This window comes from Panicum hallii, chromosome 7, assembly GCF_002211085.1.
Source record: "Panicum hallii strain FIL2 chromosome 7, PHallii_v3.1, whole genome shotgun sequence".
In the NCBI taxonomy this organism is placed as follows: domain Eukaryota; kingdom Viridiplantae; phylum Streptophyta; class Magnoliopsida; order Poales; family Poaceae; genus Panicum; species Panicum hallii.
Genome location: NC_038048.1, coordinates 33,827,229 through 33,843,214, shown reverse-complemented (window position 1 = coordinate 33,843,214; position 15,986 = coordinate 33,827,229). Strand labels below are relative to the sequence as shown.

The 15,986-nt window shown below is 47.2% G+C and overlaps 2 protein-coding genes and 1 long non-coding RNA gene across 3 annotated transcripts; 2 read left to right on the top strand and 1 right to left on the bottom strand.

Moving 5' to 3' along the window:
* Positions 1–3,982: 3,982 nt before the first annotated feature.
* On the bottom strand, positions 3,983–5,324 carry LOC112901149. The gene is made up of 3 exons (XR_003230254.1): positions 5,178–5,324; positions 4,389–4,689; positions 3,983–4,010 (listed from the first exon to the last, which is right to left on the bottom strand). It is a non-coding gene; the product is annotated as an uncharacterized LOC112901149 (long non-coding RNA).
* A 5,002-nt stretch (positions 5,325–10,326) lies between these two features.
* LOC112899556 (probable protein phosphatase 2C 39) lies at positions 10,327–13,842 on the top strand. Its single transcript, XM_025968062.1, has 6 exons — positions 10,327–10,586; positions 10,762–10,930; positions 11,032–11,148; positions 11,622–12,917; positions 13,004–13,268; positions 13,524–13,842. The coding sequence occupies exons 4-6, from the start codon at positions 11,754–11,756 to the stop codon at positions 13,649–13,651; spliced, it is 1,557 nt and encodes a 518-aa protein (XP_025823847.1). The 5' UTR covers positions 10,327–10,586; positions 10,762–10,930; positions 11,032–11,148; positions 11,622–11,753; the 3' UTR covers positions 13,652–13,842.
* An 854-nt stretch (positions 13,843–14,696) lies between these two features.
* LOC112899557 lies at positions 14,697–15,518 on the top strand. Its single transcript, XM_025968063.1, has one exon. The coding sequence runs from the start codon at positions 14,832–14,834 to the stop codon at positions 15,117–15,119; it is 288 nt and encodes a 95-aa protein (XP_025823848.1). The 5' UTR covers positions 14,697–14,831; the 3' UTR covers positions 15,120–15,518.
* The last annotated feature ends 468 nt before the right edge of the window (positions 15,519–15,986 follow it).

The following is a 15,986-nucleotide window of genomic DNA, read 5'->3' as shown; positions in this document are numbered from 1 at the left end:
TGAGTTGGCTCCAAAACGAAGCGTTTCTTTCTTGCCAACCTATGGAGCCTCAGCTGTCCCCGGGAACTGAAGGAACAACTATGGCAGCTGATGCCGGAGCATATAGTGATCTGCTGACCCATCCATGTGTTGCGGCGCAGAAACGATACGGCGCCGCCGACACAGGGACGACCGGCGCCCCCGCTGGAACCAAATCCGGTGCCCTCGTGCCGATCATGCCTGAAATCATCTCCACCTCCCAACCAAAAAGGCGAAATGAGAGGAGATGTAGGGGTGTGCTGCGGCACCTTGGAGATTTGATTCTGTGCCAGTATCCTGTTCAGGTCCCGTATGGGCATCAGGTGGGGTGCGTAGGACTGAAGATGAGCTTGTGCCTGCTCCTATCTTTTTTCCGTCATGAAACGTGTGATCTTTTTTTTTTTGAGGAATTGAAACGTGCGATCTCGTGTCGCCGGATCGTATCCTCTCATTCGCCGGAAAGTTTCGGTTGTTTATTGTTGGTGACAGCTAGGCGAATCCGGCCTCCTGTAACCAAAACGTGGGAGACGAGACGATCATCGTCTCCTTTCTCTGAAACAAAACACGTACCCTGGGAATTCAGTTTCTTATTGTGCGGTAACCAATCGATGGATGATGCACAGCTTCAGGGAGTTCCAAAACATTCAGACTTCTCAGCTTGCAAACGCGGTTCTGAAGTTAGTATAGCCTGACCACTGCTGAAAGTAATGCGGCCTGCTAGTAGTTTAGGTGGATTCAGGCTTCAGAGATCATGCAGGTGCCGGAGTTGGGCCTTGGCCCTTCCTTCCTCAGCAGTGTATCAGTTCACATGCCGCTACCAGAGCCTTTTCTGTCCGATCATATCACAATGGCAGTGCCAACCAACAGATCCGTCTACTCCGACAACATGCTCTGCTCTCATTGGGGACATTACAGTTCTGAAACAAGCCCCGTGAGGCCTCGTGGTGCCATGGCGGATGGTGCGCGGCCACATGCCTGGACAGACAAGCGCACCCACAAGCTAGGCAAAGCTGGCCGTGGCTGCGGATCTCATCATTGGCGAGGCTGCATGCAAGATGACCAGAACGGAAAAGATGCGCGCATTATACGTGTTTGTATACTTTAAACAAACATGGTAAAGGTCACAGACGGAGCGGTTTTTTCCACATGCGGCAGGGATAAGTTTCTTTTGTTCTCGTCCTCACACAACTCATGCCCGTCCTTAGTGACAATGCTCGAATAAGTTCTCGAACTCATTCCTCCCGGCCGGACTAGCAGTCTCAAACAATGTGGCGATGCAGTGATGCAGAATTCAGAAACGCCTGGCCTTGCTGGCCTTAGTGAACTCTTGCATTGCAATTTTTTTCGTTCTGGGATTAGATCTTCGATGCACACAATACGCTATGGAAAATTTGGATCCTGAGCCTTCTTCTGTGAGCTTTCTTCTGTACGAACTTTCGGAAGTCTTGTTGGAAATATTGGAAGTTGTCTGCTACGGTCAAATCTTTGTCTTGTTGGAGACATTAGAAGTTGTCTTCTACCGCCGAGTCATCCCTCTTGAAATCTTGGAAGTCTCTTTGTCTTGTTGGAGACATTAGAAGTTGTCTTCTACCGCCGAGTCATCCCTCTTGAAATCTTGGAAGTCTTGCCTTAGCTTGTTCTTGAGATGTTCCAACTTTTAATGGATCTTGGTGGTAGGTAAGAATACCAATTTGCAACTGGGCCTTCGCAATGCCACGATGAATGACTTAGCTATGAGAGGATCATCCTCTATTGCGGATGCGATTGTGACTTCGTATGTCATAAGAAATTAGGTTGGGTCTATGGAGCTGTTGTATTTTGGAAGTTGCACAGGCTTGTAACCCTGTGGCTAGCGTGATTGCTGCAGTATCATTGGCAGGGGGGAGTTGGGATCAACCAGCGGTGTAGCCAGTGGCGGAGCCAGGATTTTTGTATAGAGTATGCCGGAACAAAATTTTCATATGCAATTTAGTAGAATGCATATATAGTTTTATAAATAATTCGGTAAAAATTCGGTAAATAGCATATAAAGTCTTGCATTCAACAATACGTGCGAAAGTTGCATACATTAGAATAAAATATGGTCTAGGAAAGTGCGAAAGATGCATAAACAAGCTTACACATACCAAAAGACTATGTCTTCTTATTTGGCCTACGCTTCCTCAAGTCCATGAAAGTTTGAATTATGTCTTCTTCATCCACTTCAAAGAAAAAGTCCTTCTCAATGTATGTGACAAGACAATCATCCAAAAGACTATCACCCATCTTGTTTCTCAATTTAGATTTCACAAAAATCAATGCAGAGAATGCCCTTTCAACACTTGCTGTTGCCACCGGTAAAAGCAATACCAATTTGAGAAGCAAGTACACAACATCATACACCTTATGTCTTTTTTTTTCAACAAGCTTAACTGAGAGATCAACAAGATTGTGTAGGTCTTTGAAGTCATCATCTTCTCTTAGGACGTCAATAAAATTGTCAAGTTGGAAGTCCAATTTTAGCAAGTCAGTGCTTGATATGTCATTAGGATAGAACTCAGCTAGTCTACGTACCTTCTGTGCATCAAATGAAGCAAATGAGTTGGAAGGATCAAAGGCTGCCATACAAGAAAGCAACTCCATATTAACTTCATCAAACCGACTAGCAAGCTCTATGCTAATTTGATCAATGACCCCAATATATATTGCTCTTCTAAAGTGGTCATCATTATTTTGGTCATGAACAAACCGAACAGATCTTCCAAAAGGCACATAATTACCCTCCATAGCAGGAACTTGGACACCATGCTTGTTGCAAAATAAAATGACCCTATCAAGAAATTGATCCCAACCATGATTCCTTAAATGTTCCATTCTTTTCTTTGCCGCTTTAACAAGTGTGATTGCATTAAGAATATCTTACTCCCTTCTTTGCAAACACTCTGACAAATCATTTGTGTATCCAAGAATAGTAAACATTAAGTGTAAACAAAAAATAAAGTCAAATGACTCAAATGCACCAAGCATGGTATGTATCTTTGTCCAATCAGCTCTAACAGTAGTATCCTCTCCAAGAGTGAAAAGAACTTCACGGATTATAGGATACATAGCAATGATGTTGCATACAGCTTTGTAATGAGAGCTCCACCGAGTGTCACCGGGCCTAGCCAACCCCATCTCTTGATTTAATCCACTTCCAGTTTCAAGTTCACCACAATCAAGTGCTCTCATGAGATTCTCAATCCTAGCATCTCGAAGCATGCCGTGATGCTTACAATAGACTCCAACAATATTCAGCAAGAGAGACACTTGATCAAAAAACCAAACACAGTCACTATTTTCCTTGGCAACAGCAACAAGAACTAGTTGGAGTTGATGTGCAAAGCAATGGATATAATAAGCAGAAGGTGACTCTTGCATAATCAATGTTTTCAGCCCTTTAATATCTCCTCTCATGTTGCTAGCCCCATCATAACCTTGACCACGAATTCGTGTCAAAGTCAAGCCATGACTAACAAGTAAAGCTTCAATTGCATCTTTAAGTGACAAAGAGGTAGTATCATCTATATGAACAACTCCAAGAAAATGCTCACATGGCCTTCCCGAAGCATCAACATAACGCAAGCAAAGAGCTAGTTGTTCTTTATGTGATATGTCACTACACTCATCTGCTAAAATTGCAAAGGGCTCTTCACCAAGTTCTCCAATTATTTTCTTTCTAGTTTCTATGGCACAACACTGAATAATCTGCTTTTATATCATTGGGCTAGTCAAAGTGCAATTACTTGGAGCATTGTTTAGAACATACTTGTTCACCTCTTCACTATGTGCAGCAACAAATTTTAAAAGTTCAATGAAGTTACGTCTATTGCTAGACTCTGCACTTTCATCATGTCCACGGAATGCTAATTCTTGATGCAAAAGAAACTTCAAACATTGAACTGAATAAGTCAGCCTTTTCTTATACAGATAACGATCCTCATCACTCCACTTCTCAATTTTATCATCAATTGCTGCATCAGGATTCAGAAAACCAAAGTATTTCTCTTGGGCTGCCTTATGTGCCTTAGAACGTGCATGTTTCAAAAGTGCATTCTCTCCTATATTCCAATTTTTTCAACCTTTCACAGTAAATGCATCAGTTCCCTTTCCCTTACTTTCTTTGTTTTTGAACAAGTAGCATACAAAGCAAAACACAGCATCTTTCTTGATACTATATTCAACCCAAGGAAAATTGTGAAACCACACAAAATTGAAATGACGTTCTCTATCTCCAATCCACCTTTTTGGGAACTCATGTGCATATGGCTGAAATGGACCTCTAAGAATATATGCTCTTCGAATTGCATCATGATCATTAGCATGGAAACTTGCAATGGGTTGTCTTTTACCTGGATCATTTGGAAGACGACTCACGTCATAAGTTGGTGGAGCCGATGGTGGTAGCGGTGGTGGCGGTGGAGGTGGCGTAGGATTCACAATTTCTTCAATTACTCTCTCTTCCTCTTGCTCTTGAGTTGCCTCCGGATGTGGTGGCAGTGGAGATGGCATAGGATTCACATTTTCTTCAATTACTCTCTCTTGTTCTTGAGTTGCTTCCGGAGGTGGCATAGGATTCACATTTTGCCTCTTTGCTGCATGCTTTCGAAAAAGAGATGCAATATCTCCATCCCTCTTCATAATTCAATCACTCTACAATCAAATGTCAAAATTCATAGTGCATCAGCCATCAAGCCGTTATACTAATTAAAAAAGGCCACATCATGTTACAAATTAAGCAATCAAACTATTGGAATCGAAGTTAGGGTTTAGCACATTTGTACTGCATAACTAAAATATTATCTTTTGCTAGCTGTTTTCATGAATATGATGATTTCCATAGGCTAGCTGTATCATGCACAACAATTTCATATGCTTGTTGATTATCACATCCATACCCAAACAGCCAAACTGGTCCAAGAATGTAGCTGCTAGAGTGCTAGTAGTTCAACCCATACTAGACGCCAGATCGAAATGTGCCTCCTTGCAAGCATTTATACAAACATGCGACCTTCGTGGGGTGAAAAATCCTAACTCAAATTGACTACCAGCAGACCAAATTGACGAAACAGAGAGAAAGAATGGCATTCCATTTCCTGTTCGCATGCGCGATTGCGCGGGGGCCGGGGGGGCGCGCTTACCGGCGAAGGTGGGGACGACGTGGACGCCGGTCGCCGGGGCCGCGGGACGCCGGGACAGGAGGACGGCCTTGATCTGCTCGCCTGCTCGGCCGACGGCCGGACGGCCGGTGCTGCCAGCTGCCGTGCTGGAGCCTGGAGCAGTGGAGAGTGGAGACTGGAGTGCTGGGGTGGGCAGTACTGGTGCTGGGCGTCTGGCGGCTGGAGTGGAGTCTCATAGTCTGGACTGGTTCTTCACGAGTGCCTCAGTGCTGTCTGCTGTGCCCTACTACCCTTGCCTCCTTGGTGGGCTCTGGGCTGGCCGGCTGGGCCAGGGTCCTTGGTGGGCTGGGCCTTAGGGTATGCCGCGGCCCACCTGGACCACCCTGTAGCTCCGCCACTAGGAGGTGGTGGTCGATGAATGTTTCTTTGGAGCTGACCTTCGGTGCGTTGGTGGCCCTCATGGTAGAGGTTGTGATTTTCTGTGAGTTCCTCCGGAGTGACGGTTGTTTGTTTAGTTGGAGGGAATTGTTTCATCTTATTCATCGTTCCAGCCGCTGTCATACTCTTCTTCTTGTGCCCTTTGAAGATCATCAAGTTCGGCTTGCATTTCCACCAGTTTGCGCTTGGCATCTGCCAGCTGCTTGGCTTGCTAGGTTGCTTTTTGCTTGGGCGCTACTTGAGCGTTGATTTTGCCCTTTACTTTCTCGAGGGTTTTGAGCTTTGTCAGGACCTTCGCTAGAGTCTGCGAAGTGTCCTCTACTCTCTTCTATTGTCATGCTGCTACAGCTTTTCTTTTGCTGGCGGATCTAAGGTTGTGCTCTTGATCATTTCTTGGAGTAATGAAGGTTCTTTCTCGATGTTTGCTTCGGAGCTCGTGTTTTTCTTCTTTGGTGCCATCATAGGTTGTTGGTCGAGCTAAAACCACGATGGCGTCTCTGTTGGGGTCCAAAAGATTTGTTCCCAACAGAAAAGTGTATGGAATTTTTGCTCAACAAAACAACTCAATATAACTCAATATGTACTTTTCAAATCTTAAAAAATCATCCCGATTACAGTAAAAGAAGGGATATTTATATTCCCCTACTCCCGTGATAAGATTTCAATACTGTCTCTACTTGCTCGGAATATTAAAAAATATCCCAACTTTACAAATATAAGTATACAAATTGCCTATTCCTATCGGATCACGTTTCTCTTGTGACCCTGAAGGTAACCTCCGATCCACTTGTTCTCCCGCTCCCGTCACCATCGAAGGTCTTTACTCTGAGGTTGGCCTTCTTCTTGAAGCGCCAAGGACCTTCGGATAAGGATCGGAGGTTATTGTCTTCAGGTTTGCTCATGGTTGAGCCCTTGAAGACCTTCGACAAATCCTAGCCGTCGCCTCCTGCAACAACCAGAAATAAGAAAAAGGATCGGAGGTCACCATCGTGATCCCCTCCATTAGCTCGGGGCTCGCCCAAGACCTTCGACCTCGGAGGTGGCAGATCCTCAACAAAACAAACATGGTAAAGGTACAGACGGAGCGGATTTTTTCACATGCGGCAGGGATAAGATTCTTTTGTTCTCCCTACTCACACGTACAATTCATGCCCGTACTAGCTAGCTCGAACATCATGTTCTCGAACTCATTCCTCCCGGCGGACTAGCTAGTCTCAAACAATGTGGCGATGCAGTGATGCAGAATTCAGAAACGCCTGGCCTTGCTGGCCTTAGTGACCTCTTGCATTGCTCCCTGAGTCGCTAGAACTCCAGAAGCATCACGCACAGCGAAGGTTTAACGGCCCCTAGCTAGCTAGAACTAGGATCTGGTAGTGAGCTGCCCCTTGGATGCCCCCAACGGACAAGTGTCGGGGCGACATGGACGAGCTGGTGAAACAAAGCAAGATTATCGTAAACCCCACTCGCCCCACTTGACACTATTCTGGCGCAGTGGTAGCAATGTAGCATGCATGGCGTCAGCGGCTGCATTATTGATCATTGAAAAAACACTATCTGGTAAATGTCTGGGCGGGTTCTTTTTGTTATCATCTTCCATTACCAATAGTGGCTAGTCTGCCATGACGTTGCTTGTATGAATCTTTAACCTCACAGCAAGTTGAAAAGAAGTGGGTCCGGCGGCTGACATCGCATGGCGTATGCGTTTACTTTGCTGTAACCGTTTCTCATGTTAGTTTCATCATGTTCAGACAAAGTTTCGGGTAACAGATCCAAATAACACTCGCAACTTTAAATACTTTTTTTTTGCGAGACACAGTATAAACGCAGACTGTCACGTAAACAAAGCATGTCGCATGTAACTTTGCCGACCGTTATGGTTCGGAGATCTCATGTTTCAGAGTCTCAAGATTTTTCCCCCGCCACTGAACATTCAAGCTTCAGCTGCAGCCTGCATACAAGATCCTAGCTAGTCGTAGCGCAGCAGCTTCCGAAACCTCCAAAAAAGCATTCATGTGAAGCTCGCGGGAGCCGCGTGTGCGGATGCGCAGCACACGTCCCCGCGATCCACGAGATCCCCTCCAAGCGTCAGAGAGAGCAGCGAACAAAGAGACAGAGGCGGCGGACAGGCAGAAAGATGCTAGCTGCTCGCCCGGACACCACAACCACTAGCTGAAAGCCCATATCTTTTTGCGCCGCTCCGTCCGTTCCTTGTTCCCCCCCTTCCTTTCACCTCGATTCGCCGCTCGGGTCACCGCCTGGCGTCGTCGTCTTCCTCGCTCCGGCCCCCCGCCCGCGGCGCGGCGGCTCCATCGATCGCCCTGTTGACCTTTGGCGGAACGGGTAGCCGCGCGCAGGTAATCTGATTATCCGAGTCCCGCGCGGTCCCTGTCGCGGCTGGCATCACCACCGCCCGGCGCGCGATCCAATGCGGGCGTTCGGGGCCCCAACGGAGCCGAAAGCGACGCGGCGATTTGAGGATGGGGGCCGGGTCGCCGTCGCTCCCGCGCGTCGCGGCTCGGAAACGCGGCGTCCCTGTCTCGAGCTCGCGTCCGGCCTGCCGGTGCTCCGCCCTGCTGGCCAATGGCTGCCCACAATTCCTCTTGAGAAAATCTAGCGCCGAGGATCGGAGGAGCAGGAGCTAGTCCGGGTCGCTGAAAAGGTGCCGGGAGACGAAGGCGATCGGTGCATGAGATCTGCAGGATCGATCGATCGATCAAAAGGCCGAAAGGATCCGCAGCTCCGCGTGCACGACGTCCGGCCGGATGGAGACGAGCGCACACGTGGCGGCAGCGGTCGAGCCGGGCGCCGCGCCGCCGGCCGGTGGGGGTGCACTGGACCTGGTGCTGGGAATTTTGTGCCGCATCGTCGTCTGGATTGGGATTTATCCGCGGGGGATCACATGCTGATGCATCAGCGTCACCAACCGGCCGGCCGGCCGGCGTGTGCTGAGCACGGCGTGCTGCGATGTCTCTTGCTGGCTGGCTGGCCGGCCGGCTTATCTCGGCGGCGTTGTCAGAAACAGCGTCTCCCACTGACAGCAAGCAGTCAAGTGGTACTACGGACTACCCGTGCCTCACGCCATGGAGCCGTGCTGTGCATGTGCCGGCTTCAGGGACTTTGGAGTCCAATTATTGTGGCCTGATCAGCAGGCTGATTATGGAATAAGTCATAACCCAGCGGGCAAATGCAATGGCACAACTTCCGTTTCAGGTTCTTCGAAGATTTTTTTTTTCTTTTGCTGAAATCGTTACGAAAGAAAGACGACAGAGTTCTGCAACAGTACGTTTTTGAGCAAGGGTGTGCAGCTGCTGCAACCCCAGCATCAAAAAGGAACCAACTGGATTAAGACCAATTTTGAAGTGGTCTAGCTCAGTCCGCTTGATCCAGACAAGCCCGGCCTCTTACCATTAGAGTATCCCAGAGCATGCTGCAATCTTTCGTATCTGAATTCTCTTTCTGTTTGTCTATACTTAGTCATCATTCATGCCGTCGATTCCAGCCGTGTTTATCTTTATTCTTCCCTTAACAATGGTTAAGATCGAGTATGCATGCGCTGTGCTGAGGCTGACAGCACCAAGGAAAACAAGTGTGTTTAGTGCAAGTACAGAGATAGAGCGTTGCTGTCCTTGTACGATGGCGTAGGCAGGGGAGGAAAAAGTTGAGCAGACGCAGACATGCTTGCAGTATACAGGAACGTTAGGCACTTAAGCTATGGCATGAACGATTCAAAAGCGTTAATTGTTTGAACAACGCCAAGAAATAATTAGCGGGCTTAATCCAAGCCCCACATGTCACTTTCACGCCGATCACTAGGCTCATCAATAATTCGTGACACACGTTATTGTTTATGATCAGCTTAGAGGTCAACTGGAGGAGCAAATTGTTTTTTAGGCGTGCGTGCGATGCGGTTGAGAGTTTTCAGGCATGTTATTCTGTGACAGTTGAGTTCGTAACTGCTGGATTCTACCATTACCAATGTTTTAAATAGCGGGCTGTAGAATTTAGCGGCATAGTCAAAAAAACGCTATTAGCACCGCTACAGCCCGCTATAGCGTGCTTTTTATATTGCAGTGGGCATACAACCGCTATAGCCCCCTATTTTAAACATTGGCCATTACCAAAGCTAGCTTGCAGTGTTAAATGATGTGGCTGCGGAGGAAACGTTGAGATTGGTACCGCTCCCTAGCAACGATTTGGTAAAACCTTCAAATGGCCGGTCATGCAACAGTAGAACCAGAACCTATGCAGGTTAGTGGGTAAGTGCTAGCTGATGCTTTTGGCGTAGTCTAGTCGCACTAGAAAGCTTATTAGTAGCGCTACCTTTTACCTTTTACCTATTTCAGCATGAACTTTTGTAAGCCCTGGAGATCAAGATATTCTCAATTTTTAAATCTCTATGCCTGAAAAATAGAAAGCTGGCTATGCCCTCTGTATCTTTGGAGTCTCGGTCCTTTAGGAGTATATCCAGAGCAACAAGGAGTATTGGTATAAGAAAAATGTCTTTATCCCAGGCCGTCCGATCCCAACGGTCCAACCCCGTGCCAATCCACGCACGCGCACGGCCACACGCTTTTCCGCCCGGCCGCAGGAAAGGGTAGACCGGTAAAGCACAGCAGCATCTTCCCGGGTGGCATGGTTGGATTTGGCGTATCCAATCAGATCGCGGGAAGCGGTCAGATCTCATAGCTAAACCCAAAAAAAAACAAACAGGAACAAAGGAAAAAAGAAACAGGTGAGTCCGTTGCTTCCCTCCTCCTCCCTCTTCCCCTCCTCTCCGTCCCGTCCCCCACCAGCCACCGCCCCGATATATTCGCCGCGGCCCGCACCTCCCACCAAATTCCCGTCCCACATCTCCCCCGCGCCGCAGCCGCAGCCGCAGCCGTCCCCTCCTTGCTCTCCCAGCCGTCGTCCTCCTGCCACTCCCTCCGCTCCGCCCTCAGCTTGCTCGGCGCTTCTCGGATTGGCGGCGCGGGGTCGGTCATTGGCAGAGAGGTGAGCCGGCGAATCATCCATCCCCTCCTCCCCCCTCGCCCCGTGTTCCGCTCCGTAGATGCTTGCGTAGCTGTGCACGCAGCCGCAATCTCTCGCTTGCGCTCCTTTTTTTTTTCTCCCTCCGGTGTGCTGATTCTCGATTCGTTTCCTGTTCTCTTCTGCTCTGCCGCGATAGGGCCGGGTCTTCAAGAACGGGCGGCGCTTTTTTTTTTCCCCTGAGGCGGATTTGGCCTGGTCCCTCGCCCTGCTGCGCGTTGGAGGGGGTGAGCTCGGGAATGGGGGGAGAGCAGGGGCTGCGTCGCCTGGCCCGGTTCCCATCTGTCTGAACTTAGATGGATGCATCTGTAAGTACTATCAGTCATGATTTTTTTTTATATGTGTGTCGATTCCTTTCAGGCTGCTCTCGTAGTTAGTTTGATCGTTCTTCCCGTGCGGTGGTGCGCAGGTGAACGCCAAGAAGAAGGTTAGTTCCTGCGGGGGTACTGGTCACAGCCGCTGTGGTGAAGTCCATCGAGCCACCGTGCGCTCCGGTCGTATGCGAAGCAACCCCTTCTCACTTCAGGTTGTTGTTCTGTGCTCGCCTTCCTCCTCTTAGGTAGTGTTTGCTCAAGACTCGAGAGCATTTACCCTCATGCTCCTCTCTCTTGAGTCCTGGGCTCCTGAGGGTGTTCTTGATTGCCTTCTTGGATTTTTTTTCCTTTTTTATTTTTTTAAATTAGATCTTGCGGAATCCGTAGTGTTTCTTCACAAGCTGTCCAATTATGTCTGGTAGCTTAACAGCAAGGGCGGGTGAGTATCATTGCTGCATTTTTTTTTCATTAGAACAGTTGTACAATTCGAGATGGAGGAGGCCGCAGTACAGACACTCAAGTATGGAGCAGTTAAACGGCTCAACCACAACCGTTTGAATTATTCCCTCGAGCATGAAGAGAACTATGTGTCCTTGTATAAAAGATGTCAAAAGAAAGTTTTCAGTGCACAATCCTATGTGCCTTTGTTCACATGCCATCAGTAACGATCTTACTACTATTGCAGGTTTGGTTCGCGTTTCCATTCAAGTATAAAGGAAGCAATATTGGGCATGGCATTTGAATAGCATCAGAACATTTAAAACAAAGCTTTGCAGCAATATTACATCATATTGGTGTTACACTTCTTTACAAAAACATGGTGGACGAAGAACTGTTTTATAAGGACACTAGTGATCACAGCATCAGCTCTGAGGAAGAAGATATGCTTGTGAGGAGTTGTAGCAATCTCAATGTCAGCTTTGGGTACCATTGTGATTCTTATACAAGCTTTCCTTCTGAAAATGATCATGAGAATGGCATCTCTCCTAGGAACATATTTGGGACTAATACCATGATGGGCTCACGAAATGGCTCATTTACTTGTTTATCTGGTGCTGCAATAAGTGCAAATTTCACACTGGCAAATACCAATATCTGCAAGGGTCTTATTGGTGAAGAAATTTTACCAGAACTAGATTCTCCAAATTCCTTTAGAAAAATTGTTTCTTCTCCATCAATGTCAAGATTGGACTCGTTCTCCAACTCACAAGGCAGCCCTGAGAGCTCTATATTTGAAATCAGTAAAAATACTTGGAGATCCAGTGCTCCAACAGCTGTATCATCCAATTTTCTGACTAATACAGAGGTGAAAATGGCTGGCGGAGCTGCTGGGGAGGATAGAGTCCAAGCTGTGTGCTCAGAGAAAAATGGATGGCTGATTTGTGGAATATATGATGGATTTAACGGGAGAGATGCTGCTGATTTTCTAGCAGTAACTCTATATGATAACATAGTATATTACTTGTACTTGTTGGAGAATCGGATCAAGCAACAAAATGGTCTATATGATTCAGCAGAAAGCTCTCTTAGTGATGTTAAAAGTGAGCTAACACTAGCCATGAGAATGGCAGAAAATGAAGACATAAAATTTTCTGAAACATTTCGAGCTGGTGTGCTGAACTGCCTTTCCACTGCTGTTGAGCAAGCTGAGAATGATTTTCTATGCATGGTTGAACAAGAGATGGATGATAGACCAGATTTAGTTTCAGTAGGATCTTGTGTTCTGGTTGTGCTTCTTCATGGAAAAGATTTGTGCATCTTGAATCTGGGAGACAGTAGAGCTGTGCTTGCTTCCATGCCATATGCAGAAAAGGGCACCTTAAAGGCTACTCAATTAACGGAGACCCACTCACTTGAAAATCCATTGGAGTACCAAAAACTTATAGCTGATCATCCCAACGATTCTTCAGTTGTAAGGGGTAACAAAATAAAAGGAAAGCTGAAGGTTACTCGTGCTTTTGGAGTTGGCTATCTAAAGCAGGTAACATTTGATCCTTATATAAGTGAATAAAATCCATATCATCCTTACAATTGTAAGTAATACCTCTTTCTTTTTTCAATTTGCAGAAAAAGTTAAATGATGCACTCATGGGCATTCTCCGTGTTCGTGATTTGAGCAGCCCACCTTACGTTTATACAAATCCACACACATTGAGTCACAAAGTTACAGATGATGATTTGTTTGTCGTGCTTGGTAGTGATGGCTTATTTGATTTCTTCAGTAACAATGAAGTTGTTCAGTTGGTTTATCAGTTCATGCATGATAGTCCAATGGGAGATCCTGCAAAATACCTCATTGAGCAACTTATACTCAAAGCAGCCAGGGAAGCAGGTATGCTCCAAAATATGTTATGAACTTTATGATTAAAATATCGAATAGTGAGTGGGTGTTTGTGTGCAGATCGGTAATCCTATAGCCCGATGCGCATATGTGTTAACCATATTATGTTAGAAATAATGGAGTTTATTTCATAGTATTCTGTATCCTTCTTCCCATGTAATCAGCATCTTTGAAATCATTCCAGAATCATACAACCGACATGCATCAAGGCTAACTCCTAATAATCCTTCCTTCCCCTTTTTCCAGCTTTAACAGCTGAAGAATTGATGAGGATACCTGTTGGGAGTAGGAGGAAATACCACGATGATGTGACCGTCATTGTTATCATCCTTGGAAATGCACAGAGGACGATGACTGCATCAACTTCCTTGTGAGAGAATGGAGAGCAAGACAGAGGAGCTATCAGCTGGTAAAATTTTGTGGGTGTTCGCATACAACTATTTCGAATAATATGTTTTTGATTAGTCTGGTGTGGTAGTCAATAAACCAAAAATCTGTATATATCCTTTTGGAATTTTGGTTGTGAATCCATTTCAGTTTTCATCTGCTAATCTTTCTCTGCTAAGCGTTGTTGCTTGTCAATCCTAAAATACGACTCAATGGTGCAAACTTGCTTGATTTGAAGTCTCTGGATTTTCTAATCCGAAGATATCATCAAATTGTAGTTTATCTCCTAAAATAAAAAGGGGAAACATATGGACTGGAATTTGGATCCATGCAAAACCAGTCCAGTGTGGAGGATTTGCTGATATCACTCCCTGGCCACTAATCCTAAGAAGATATTATGAGGTGGGTGATGAATCTTGGCACACATACCACACACCCACATCTCCCGACTCTAGCTCTTTGTGCTTTCTGATCCACGATTCCATGCCGCGGCAAGCAGGCAACCACCTCCCCATTCTCTGCATTGAAAATTCCCCATGGACAGGGACAGCATACGGCCGGCTCCGGGTCTAACCTGGAGGGCTGGAGCACATCATTGTCCTGCTCGTCGGCCAACGTACACCACGAGTTCTTGTGTTCTTGGCACGTCAAGCATGACAGCAACATCCTGATTAAAATGCCATCGCAGGACCAGAAGAGAGAGAGAGAGAGAGAGAGAGAGAGAGAGAGAGAGAGAGAGAGAGCAAGCCAGGCTCCTAGTAGATGTGACCAAGGAGCAGCGATGGGAAATGGCACTGGAAACTAGAAGGACCTCACGCTTTCGTGGTCGTAGCGAGGTGGCACTGTACCTTTCGGTAATGGCATTAAACCGGGGCGTTTCTTTTTGTGCCGTTGTGGACTGCACACTTGGCACGGACTAATGGCAGCTGCGGCCTGCAGCTGCCTTGTGGAATTGGTTAAAGGTAACAGCGACTGACAGTGACCTCCGCGCTTAACAATACCAGGATGGAGCACTCTATAGCCTATATACTAGTAGTGCATTTCTCCACTCCAACACTCCCTCTCCAGCTCCAAGTGTCATTTTTCGTTAGGATCTTAGGAATTCTGATGAGCGTTTAGGAGTAGTAGTTGTTCATACATCTAATAGCTAGTGAGATCGAGGAGAGGATGGAGGTGTTCATCCACGAGGACTACGTGAACAAGCGCAAAGAGGTGAGGCGGGAGCAGAGGCGGCGGCAGCTGCAGATGCTACAGGTGGGCGGCAACCCCGGCGCGTCCCGGGAGGCGCTGGCGAGCCGGGAGAGCCCGAGGGTGCCGGATCAGTGCCTGACGCCGACCGGCGCGTCGCCGTCCGGCGTCAGGTCCCCGACCGCGAGCGCGCTGTCGCCGGCCGGGGAGGCCGCGGGATGGCCGTCGGAGCACCGCCGCCTCTTCGACTGCCTCAAGCCGTACTAGAGGCAAAGAGTGGCCACATGCTGGCTTGTCGTCCGGTCCAACTGAATAAGCGTGGAGTTCGTGGTGGTGGAGTGACCTCTGCTCCTGTAAATTTCAGCTTGTTTTCGTGTTCGTTTCGGGCCGTGTATGTGCACCAGGTTTGAAATGATGAAATGTTTCAGAGTCGCATGCGTGTGCTGGCGCCTTTAGCTGCTAACTGTTGGCATGAACATGTACTAGCGTGAGGCCGTTCTGGTCTGTTCCAGGGTCTGGTGATGCTTGAATTCAGTGACTGAATTGAGCAATCTCCTGCTGGTCCAGAGCTGTCCAGTGGTTCATGTTCATTTGCCCCATGTTGCGTGATAAGATGTGTACTTGTAGTGTGTTCCAAGTTATGGATCAGCGGTTAGCCCAAGAAAAGTGTAAGGAAACAGACAGTGCTTGTGTCAAATTCCTGCTTACACCAGGCTTTTCGCGCTCAGATTGGAAGGCTGTGTGTAACTTTATAGCTAGGTAGTTGATCCCTGCCCTCGATCTCCTAGGGCCTTCTTTTTTAAAAAAAAAGAAGAAGAAGAAGCAGCTCCACCTTCTCCTAAGTTCCAATGGGCAACCGACAGATCTAGCGAAACTCCGATTTTACCAATGAGAGTTTTTTTCTACCCAGCCGAAAATTCACTCCCACAGCAAATCGCATCGTGGACGGTGGAGTTGCTACTAAAGCATTTTAAGCACTATGGCTGCAACCCTGCAGACCTGCTCGCCGAGAGATGATCTCTTTCAAGGTTTTCCTGCGGTGGTTGGGTCTCCTTGGGCTGATTGCCACCACGGTTGCCTGAGCCGCTGAGCCACACAAGTTGAGTCGCACATTTGACCTAGTGCTCTCGCCCA